The sequence below is a fragment of the Saimiri boliviensis genome, chromosome 5 (assembly GCF_048565385.1).
Source record: "Saimiri boliviensis isolate mSaiBol1 chromosome 5, mSaiBol1.pri, whole genome shotgun sequence".
NCBI classification, from domain to species: domain Eukaryota; kingdom Metazoa; phylum Chordata; class Mammalia; order Primates; family Cebidae; genus Saimiri; species Saimiri boliviensis.
In genome coordinates, this window is record NC_133453.1 from 26,332,575 (window position 1) to 26,343,867 (window position 11,293).

At 34.3% G+C, this 11,293-nt stretch overlaps 1 protein-coding gene across 1 annotated transcript in view; it reads left to right on the plus strand.

Moving 5' to 3' along the window:
* Nucleotides 1-10,485, plus strand: part of BARD1 (BRCA1 associated RING domain 1) — a 91,262-nt gene extending 80,777 nt beyond the window's left edge. Inside the window, exons 10-11 of the mRNA XM_074399063.1 lie at nt 8,156-8,253; nt 9,647-10,485. Of these exons, the coding sequence (XP_074255164.1) occupies nt 8,156-8,253; nt 9,647-9,979 (431 nt within the window). The 3' untranslated portion in view covers nt 9,980-10,485. The remainder of the gene's footprint in view (nt 1-8,155; nt 8,254-9,646) is intronic.
* The last annotated feature ends 808 nt before the right edge of the window (nt 10,486-11,293 follow it).

Here is an 11,293-nt window from a genome sequence, read left to right on the forward strand (position 1 = left end):
GACTGTAGATTCAGGAACACCCTCCCCTCCCCCTTTTTCTTTTTTTAACTGTCTTTCATTTGTATTATTCTTTTTTTTTAATTAGAGAAAAAGTAAGCTTAATATAAATCCATGACCATCATTAGTGGTCCATGCAGCTAAAATGGAAATATACATCTACTGATGTATATGCTTTTATGAGATAGGAGGAAAGAGTGGTTATTAGCAATTTAGAATAAAAGAATACCTTACGTATAGTAGAAGCTTCTTTACAGAAAATTGTAGCCCTGGAATTCATAAGCTACATTAATATGCAAAAATTTCAGGCTTTGCTAAGGTAGACAGAGATACCTTAATGACTTTGGGTTAATCAGTACTTTAGGAATGGGGCTGCTTACCTATATGTAAAAATATAATAAAATCTCAGGGAAAAAGGAAAGCTTACATGAAATGGAGGACATGATCAGGAATATACCAAGGCTAAAAGAATCTCTTAGTTTTAATAGATAAGTAGTTCATCCCTTTATTTTTGCAAAGTTGATAGCTTCAGTCAAAACCTTCAACTATAAGGGAACATATGAAAAGTAACAAAGATGAAATAAAGCATACATTTTGTAAGGATAGTGGCTTGACACATTTTCAAGTATGCATCATTTTGGCATATGCAAAAGTTGTGTTTACATAAATAACATAACTTACTCATGCAAAGTAATTTTAGTAAGGAAAATATTCACCAAGAAAGCTAACTAAAATGTGGTCTTGTATTTCTGTTTCTTTTTTCTTAAGAAGGAATTGTTAAGAGTTCGTTTTTCTGCTGAATTGTTTTAGTGGCAGATAGTGGAATAACCATGGACTTTAGTAACTGTTTATTACAAATATAAAGTAGTTTAAATCTGAAGAAGTATCTGTGTTTCAAATGGAAAATAGGTTAAGAATTCTTGCTGCAGATTGCTTAACTTTTATTGAATAAATAAAACCTTAAAGTATTAGCCATTATTTAGGCTTGTTAATTAGGTAATGTTTGGCTGGTAGATTCTTCCATTGCATTGATAATGTATCACCATTCGAATTGCTGAAATTTTATTTTAAAGCATTTCATTCTTATTTTACTTTTTAGTAAATCAACTTAATTGATTTGTCTTAAAAAAGGCTCAGTAGGAAGTTGATATGAATTTGTAACTATGGTAGTATCTATGGAGTGTGTCATTCTGAAACTCACAGGGTACAAATTATAGAGTGGCAACCTTAGCACATCAGATTGAGTAAACACATTGATCCAACTAAGAATGAAGATGAAGAAAACTTGATCTATGACTTGGAGTATATTTCCATTCTCATCTCAGTTATGTTGTTGAGAAAGCCACTTAAATCTCTTAGGACTTCAGGTTTTTTTTAATCTATAAAAGAGGTTGATTATACAAAGCATCAGAAGTTTCAAATCAGCAGGCTGAGGAGTCTGAGGGCTGAAGCAAATACTATGTCTGTGCTTTTGTCTAACATAACTATTTAATTTTTATGTCTTTAGGTTCGATGTTCATTACATTCTCCATAGCTTCCTACCACTTCACACCAGATTCCTCACACATTTATGTAATCTACTTGGCCTTTGTAGGTATTTGAGTCACAATTCTTGGAGTAGATGTCACTCTCAGCTTTGAAAAAATTCTTGAGATTTTCTATGCTATTACAGCAACTCTAACAAAACACTGTCAACATTCAAATGTAGTGATAGACCTAGAAACTTCCTTAGTTTTCAGGAAAAGAAAAAGAACTACTTTCATTCTAGTTGATCTTAGGTGGCATATGAATTTTGCAGATTGTTACTTGGAGTGAAATGATATAAGAGGAATGTGTTTCTTTAACTCAGTCATTGTGATTAGAGCATTGGATTTGTCTTAGTTTGTAGAAACTTACTACACAACTCCCGTGACTGAATATTTAATGAATTAAGCCTTACGGTGGCTCCTTCCCATGGAAGTACTATGCTGCCCAGTTGGTATCTGCCATCTCATTTTTCTTGATGCCATACTTATGGATTCTAGTATCTATTAAGGTTAAATTCTGTTGATTGACTAATGTCAGGAGCAATAGATATCATTTTAATATATTTCTTGTAAATAATCAGTCAAATAAACCCATTAAATGGATAAGCAGCCAGCATAAGCACAGCCCACTTTCTCAATGCTGCAGTTAGACATTAGCCATTCATTTAATATGGTAGATGATCATAGGAGTGTTCAGTCTGCAGCTTTATGTGCCACCATATTCATTCAGTGAAAGATACAATTACAAATGCTCTGCAAGTATCATTGGGAAGGAGATTTGGGAAGGGGAGTACGTGCTTAAGTGAGGAAGAAAGTAAAGAAAAATTACATATAAAGTAATGAATTTGAGTTAAGTCAACGATTTCCCAGGATTGCTGATGTTTTTTGGTTTGGTGTTTAAAGTAGAAACTGTCTATGACATAATTCCAGCACACTGGTGATGCTTCTAGTATGGTATTTTGACTTAGTCCAGAATTTTGAGTCTCATTTTCAATGTACAATGAATATTTTATATTAGCTTTGTTAGGTAGTTTTTAATTCAGTGAGTGGTTATTAAAATGTATGCCCTTTTTAGAGTGTAATTTTTATTATATGTAAAACAATATTCAAAGCACATTTATGGTACGTTAAAATCATAAGATTCAGAAATTCAGCTTAGCGAACTTGGGTGAATATGATTTTTATATTAAAGACAATGAGGGGGGGAGAGAGATGAGCACCAAATAAAGCACAGGTAAAACTAACAAATTAAGATGGACATGATGGGTGATTATGGATGTCCTGAGTGTGAGTGCTGAATTTGAATATGCATTAATGTCCCAATCAGGAAAGACTCAGTCTTTGACAAACCTCTGCTTTCGGAGCAATGGAGTACTCAGCTGTTCAAGTCTTCTGAGCTTTTTATAATAAAAAAACATCTTGGAACACTCAATTCAAGCAGCTTTTAACTATCTGACATATTTACATCATGCCAAGATAATACCCAAGGTTTATCTTTTGTACCAAGAAGTTATATTTCATTGTGAAATAAACAGCCTTTAGAAAACTAAGCAGATTTAAGTTCAAATTCCCATTCTGCCGCTTAATGGCTGAATGGCTTTAAGCAAGTTAAATTCTTTGCATTTCCGTTCCCTCCCCTGAATTGGAAGTAATATACAGTAAAGCCTCATTGTTTGTAGATTCTGTGCTTGTGAATTTTCTTACTTAGGAAAATTTTTTTGTAATCCCTAAATCAGTACTCACAGTGCTTTTGTAGACATGTACAGAGTAGTGAGGATCTTTAGTTGCCAAAGAAATATGTCCCCAGCTGAGGTCAAACAAGGTGATACTTGGTCTCCTTTTTTCAGCTCTCACACTGTAAGCAAGTGGCCCTTTCAGTCTATTGATGCCATGTTTTTTGCATTTTTGTGTTTTTGTTGGTGTTTTTATTGTTTAAAATAGCTCTGTAGTGCTGACATACCATTGTGTGTCCCTAAGCTCAAGAAGATTGTGATGTGCCTTTCAGAGAAAATATTGAATACTGTGTTAGCTAAGCTTTGTCAAGGCCTGACTTGTAGTACTGCTGGCCCTAAGTTTAATCTTTATGAGTCAACAGTATACAATCGATAATGTGTATAAACAGAAACATACATAAAACAAAGTTAAGTATTGATCAGTTGACGAAAATGCTAGAAGCAGAGGCTCACAGAAACCTAACCCTGAATTTCCTTTAGCAGCAGTGGTTCATTATTCACTAATTCGGTCTTCACAGCATCTTTATAGAACATAACTACTCCAGATAATGAGCACTGACTATACTAGTCTTCTTGGATTTGGGGAAGGATACAAGTACTTTTAGCAGCTGTTACCACAGTAATTTTTATGAGGATCTTTCCTTAGAACAAACAGTTGTGCCCTAGGTCATTTAAAGATGGAAAAGTAAAAAGAAAATGAAATAGAATACATTGGTATTCTATTACAATAGAACACATTGGTATTCCTTGTTGATAGAGGAAAATAAGAATGTCTTTTTCTCTTTTGACCAGAAAATATTGGTGTGTGATTTTTAGCATTGGATTGGTTAGCCCTTGTGATTTATGAATATTTTATTCTAAATTATGGAAAAATTGAAGCTTTCAGAGCACTGGACACTGTACACATTTAACCTGTAATAAGGTACTTTGCTCATTGGATGAGTATTGGGTAACACGGCATTCATAGTTTTTATAAAGTGATACTGCAATCATGGTTCTCTACTAATGACAATTTATAAGAAGAGAATTCTGTATGATAGTATTTACAGTTGTAAAATAAACTCGTATACTATCAAATAAATTCTACTCAGGTTCTACTCAATTTCTACCCAGGCAAATAACAGCGGAACAGCTTATTCCATATTTTCTTAATGATACTCTACTTTTTCTTTTCATATTTAATATTACTATTTTATATTTGTTTAATATAAGAACTTTATAAATGATGAAAACTCTGGCTGTGTATTATTTCCTACTTTATTAGTATTTTTGAATACCACTTCACTAATACATGTAAATCATTAATACTTCCAGAATTTTTGACTTTTTTTTTAAATATTTAAGATATATTGGTCCTCCATTATTTTTAGAAACAACTTTGCATTCAAACATTTTTATTCAAAAAGGCTTTTCTTTTAACATTTGAAATAAATGTGAAATATAAAAATATTTAATTATCTTTCTGACAGTCAAATATACTCCCACATTTGTTATTCTTTGAAAGGTTAGCCATTTTAAATTGGAAAAGAGAGAAAAGCTGAATCTCAAAAATGAATCCTCTCATGTTTGTCTGTGTGTAACTATTAACCTTTGTTCTTTAACTGACTTTGTAACAGAAATTTACCTAATATGAAGTTCTTAGAATTTCTGGACAGGAGTAGGGAGTTTTCTTTGCTATATATAACATGACTTGAGATTATCTCATTGCCATCCTTAGTATCTTTAAAACGCATGTAATTTCAAATGTACTTGAAAAATTAAATTTGATAATGAATTGCTTGTTGATAGAGGAAAATAAAGCAATAAAATTTTATTTAAAATTCAGCAGTCTGAGACAGAACATTGTAATTTTAATGAAAGTTCAGGGTTAGATTATTGAAACAAAGTGACAGGAAACAGGAATTTTCTTCTTCGGGAAAAGATTATGGCTTCTTTTGTACATAAGAGATGTTTAATACAATTTGAGCATTTCTAATCTAAAAATGCTCTAAAATACTAGCCAGCATGACACACGTGACCTCACATGATGACTCACAGTCTAAACACAGACAAAACTTAGTTTTGTGCACAAAATTATTAAAGAGAATGTATAAAATTTTATCTGTATAAAGCGTATATGAAACATAAATGAACTTCTTTAGACTTGGGTCTTGTTGCCAAGATATACCTCCTTATGTATGTGCAAATATTTCAAAATCCAAAAAACAGTTGAATTTTAAAACACTTCTGGTTCCAAGCATTTCACATCTTGGCCTGTAAATATAGTATAGGAAGATCACCGAAGTGGAAGTCTTGCTTTAGGAAGGGGATCACTTAAACTTTGCTGTTAGTGGTCTTAGTAAGTCACTTCATAGTTTTGCACTTGACTTTGCAAATCTATAAAACAAGAAAGTAGGACTCGCTTTTAAGGGTCTTTTCTACCTCAAGTTATTTGTTTCTAGATATTTTTAAAAATTAATTTGCAAGAGTAGAATAAAAACGTTTTATAAACAGGGCTCAAACACTTTTTTTTTTTCCTCAGAAAGTACCAGTTTTTTTCAGTTATGTCACTTACAACAAATTCTGTAGATTGACTCCTGTAAAGAGATAAAGTTTCGTTATTGTGTCAGTTTGGAGTAATAATGAAGAAAGTTTAAAACTGGTTATGCTATAAAGTGTCAGTCTAAAGTGGACCGTCGCTCACTCTTGGAAAATACTGCAGTGTTTTAAATCTTCTCCAGTATAAGTTTTTGCTCTCAAGATGATCATTGTAGGTCAAGAGACATTTTACTCCTACAGAAATGCAATCCCAGGACATTTCTGTGTAGCAGATTAACTGTTGGTTCTTGGCCACACTTCAGTTAAGAAAGGAACCCTGAAGCCGACCACAGTGGCTCACACCTGTAACCCCGGCACTTCAGGAGTTCGAGGCGAGCAGATAATGAGGTCAGGAGATCGAGCCCATCCTGGCCAACATGGTGAAACCTTTCTCTACTAAAAATACGAAAATTAGCGGGGCATGGTGGCATGCACCTGTAGTCCCAGCTACTTGGGAGGCTGAGGCAAAGGAATTGCTTGAACCTGGGAGGCAGAGATTGCTGTGTGTTGAGATCGTGCCACTGTACCCCAGCTTGGTGATAGAGCAAGACTCTGTCTCCAGGAAAAAAAAAAAAAACCCTTTCCCAGGCATATGCATAGTTTACACGCCAAGTAGTGGGTTCTGCTTCTGTATTGGACTCATTCTACTGTTGAAATAGTAGGGATCAGCTGCACAGAATTTTATCACTAGCATTTTTCAAGAGGTATCCAGAACACAGTAGTATATTTCCAACGTGTATGTCTAATCCTCAATCTAGAGTATATGTTTACAGAGTCATATTTTTTTGTGTGGTTTTAAGCCATTAGATATCAGGTGATAACAGTATATAATAGTTTGATATTCAAAACTATGTGTACCACTCTGAACTCTTACAGGTGCTGTATAATTTTTTTTTTATTGGTGTGGATATAGGCTATTAATGCTGTGTCCTTAGTGAATTTTAAAAAACTTTTTCTTCTTTGTGTTAACAACACTAGACAGTGAAGGAGAGTCCTGAGTTATTGTTCCCACTTTACCAGTACCCTCTGCTATAAAACTCCTGTTCTATGGGAGAGTATATGAAATTCTGAAGAATGCGTAAGTGAATAATTATGGTTCCTACCTCAGTGATAAAATGAGGTATTGAGCAAAACAGTCTCAAAGACAAATTTAAAAAATTGTATGGAGGGTTTGTTTTTGTAATGAGGACAATTCATTATAGTATCTAGTTTCTAGAATGCTGTTTGCATTTTATCCACAGAAGCCCCGTGAAAAACATTGTTTTCCTTTTTTATTTCCATAGGCAAGGAAGCTTCCAGAACAAGTAATTGGTATAGCCAAGTCCTTCTACTCCAAATCTCAAATTTAGTTTAGTTATGTGACATCAGAACAGAAGCATGATAAATATATATACATGCCACCAATTCCCTTGCTTGAGGGTGACAGACAATACCCAAGATGTCGTCTCTAGCTGAAGCTGACCACGTCCTGCCTTTTATGATGGGTTCTGGGCATCCTGAGGATTCATTTCATTTCTAGAACCTAATGAGACAATTGGTACTGGCTGCCAGCCAATGGCCCTACTTTGGGCTTCCCTACCCAGGTGCCAGGCAGTGGAATGGATCTAAACATGCCAGGCTGAGCTGTCTCTGTTGCTCTTGCTTTTTAACCTGAAGCTGTGAACAGACTTAAGCCATCAAAAGAATGCCTTTCTTCCTGCAAAGCCCAGCCAAATCATCTCTGGACTGGCGACCTCAGTTGTGTACCTGTCACATGCTAAACGTATCCCAGGCTCTGCTTGTGTTATTTTAGCAAGCACTGTGGAGCCGCTGTTGTGTGGCTAGCTGAGCTACATGCACATTCCTTCATGTCAAATCACTTACAGTTTAACATCCGATTAGACATGTAACTGCCAAAATGAGCAGTGCAGATCAGTTTAGATGCTAAGTGCCCAGTTTAGGTTCTTGTGGGCAGGACTGCATCATGGACTTTTTATTCACCTTAATTTTAGATAATTGCTATGAGTGAAAATGTAGACTTTTTTGTGTTTGAAATAGTATCCTGGCCTAGGTTTTCCAGAAAGGAAATTAAAATTACAGTTAGTATTTAGTACTAACTTCCTGTTTAATCCTCCAAAGAATTTTTAAAATCTTCTGTTCATATGGAAAACCAGTTTTATGTTTTATTTTGGGATAAAGTAAGATTTCTGTTTGTATTTTAGAATAATACCTAAAAACTACCACGAAGAAGAAAAACCACTTAGGTAAATTGCTTAATTTTAATGAGAGAGAAATAATGCTCACTTGCTATTTATTTTGCTTTAATTCTTGTGTTTTTGTCAGGGGTAAAAGCATGTCTACGAAGAAAAGTATGTGAACAGGAAGAAAAGTACGAAATTCCTGAAGGTCCACAGAGAAGCAGGCTCAACAGAGAACAGCTGGTATTTTTCTTTTAATACAACTTTCATTGTTCTTATTATGACATACTATTATTATCACCATCAGGAAAAACTTCTGCCCTTTCCACAACTACAGGTGACTGATTAAAATTTTAATTGTGCTTATTTCAAGCACTTGATTCTGAAAGATGATCACGATGAGCAATAAAATCCAGAAGGTAATAATTTCATACTGTTAATGGATTTTTGGCATCTCGAACATTCCCATAAACCTTTCAGAATCTGAGGTAAATCTCAGATACAGGAAGTAGCTTGAAAGAAGACTTACAGCTGCTGCTCGGATTTAGTTACCATATGTCTTTATGGCCACATATTGCAGTTTTAATGGATAATATTGCATTATCCTGTTGATATAGATAAGCATATTAGAAATGACAAAGACAATTTCCATATATGAAACTTTTTTAGTTCCAAAGAGCACACAGAAGTATGTTTCGTAGCTAATTGGACCTCTAGCCTCACTACAATAATCTGTTGTGCCCTGTGAATACATTTCTGGAATGTTGGAGGGCACACTACTGTGGTGGCTGCCCTGAGTACCTTAGGCTGGTAATATGTAGGGATGAATGTGGATGGATAGAATTGGATAAAGGTTCATGGAAAAGATGTTACTTTTGTAATTTAATTATATTTAGCCTGGTGTGTCTGAAGCCGGTTTCAAATAAGCTAGGAATTTTGGGGGCTTTAAGTCCCACCAGATAAGCATAAACACCCTGATGAAAAAAGTTGGAAGAACAGTTTTTTTTTTTTTTTTTCTTTATACCAAGCACATCTAAAATTTTAGAAGAGTGAAAAGGAACTGAGATAGGCACTGAATCTTTGGGAAAAACTTATAAATAGGAAGCCCTTGTTTGCCTAAGTATTTTTCTTGATCCAGTTAGTATGCTTGAAATAGAGCTTATCCCAATACATCATTAAGTAGCTTCATAGCTGCTTGTAATTATTACAGATTAAGCATCCCTAATCCAATATCCAAAATGCTCCAAAATGCAAAACTTTCCGAGCTTTGACATGATGCCACAAGTGGAAAATTCCACACCTGACTTCATGTGACAGGTCATAGTCAGAACACAGTCAAAATTTTGTTGCATGCATAAAATTATTGAAAATAATGTATAAAATTACCTCAGGCTTTGTGCATAAGGTGTACATGAAACATAAATGAATTTTGTGTTTAGGCTTTATACATTCTTAAGATATCTCATGTATATGCAAATTTTTCACAATCCAAAACTTTCTGGATCTAAATGTTTCTGGTCCAAATGTTTCAGATAAGGGATACTCAACCTGTATTTTTATTTTCCTCATTCATATGCAGTGTTTTTAAATACTGTTTTTTGATCTGTCTTTAACAAATGTTTTCTCATTATTTCAGTTGCCAAAGCTGTTTGATGGATGCTACTTCTATTTTGGGGGAACCTTCAAACACCATCCAAAGGACAACCTTATTAAGCTCGTCACTGCAGGTGGGGGCCAGATCCTCAGTAGAAAGCCCAAGCCAGACAGTGACGTGACTCAGACCATCAATACAGTCGCATACCATGCCAGACCTGATTCTGATCAGCGCTTCTGCACACAGTATATCATCTATGAGAATTTGTCTAATTATCACCCAGAGAGGGTTCGTCAGGGCAAAGTCTGGATGGCTCCTTCGAGCTGGTTTATAGACTGTGTGATGTCCTTTGAGTTGCTTCCTCTTGACAGCTGATTATTATACCAGATGAACATTTCAAATTCAACTTGCACGGTTTGTGAGAGCCCAGTCATTGTACTGTTTTTAATTGTTCACATTTTTACAAATAGGGAGAGTCACTCATATTTGTCTTTGAAGTTAAAAAAAAAGTCAAATGTCAGATTAGGAATTCACTTTGTGTTTACCATTTAGATGAATTACTTTTAAGGATTTTTCTTTTTAAAATTGGTGTGTTTTTTGATTCATCATGTCTTTCTATTCAGATTATTGAGTATCAAAGATTAATGAGAGGACACTAGACTTGTGGTTAAATAGACAAGTGATAGCATTACTTACTAAAATCTATACCTACCACCAGTGAAAAACTTGCCTTTTTTTTTTTAGTAAACAGAGAATATTATCAAATAATTTATTTTGGCTTTATTGGAAAGAGAGTATCTGATCTTACATGTGTCCCCATAGGTGTTCAATTCTCCTATCTGCAGTTGTCTTTATCCTATTTTGTGTTTTTTGTTTTTTTTTTTTCTCCTTTATAATTTACTTTGTGGTCTGTTTCTACACTTTTTCCCTGTTTTTTATCCTGTATATTCACCAGGAAATCATGATTTTCTCTTAACTTTTTTTTTTTTTTTTTTTTTTTTGTGGTAAAAATCAATACTGAGTTCATGGTACATATTTTCATTCTGTACATTTGCTTATAACTGTCAATTTATAACTCTGTCTACTACATATGTGTATATACTTAGAACATTTTAACACATTTTAGTATCAGTTTTTAGAAGGTCTGACTAGTCTAGCAAATTGTCAGTCCAACATCATTACTTTAAGAAGCAGTCTTATTATGGTAGACCTGTTGGTACTTCTAAAATAATTTTGAAGGTATTAAATTCTTCCTTTGTAAAGTTTTTTTTTTTTTACAGTTTTTAGGTTGGCCTGGAAGCAGAAGTTGGTGATTACTTGATTTAGAATAGATTTTTTTCCAGATCATACAAAAGGCCATACAGTAAGTGCAGAAGTAGGAGGGGGAGGGCTTACTAATATCAAACGGGCACCAATCAGTGAGTGGGCAGGATACCCCTGAGAATGGCCAAACTGGAGGAGGTTACTCTGCTTTGGGTGCTCTCATTCGCAAATTGCCAAGGATACATTAGATTATTTTGAAACATTTTTTTAAGAAACAGAATTCTTTAATAATTCCTTCCTAGACATTGAATATACTTAAACACTTAAAGGCTTGGGGAAGGAGACACTGAGAGACCTTCCAGTTTGGTCCCTCATGAGCAGAAGAGAACACATTGATAACTACTGAAATAGAATATCCCTAGTTTT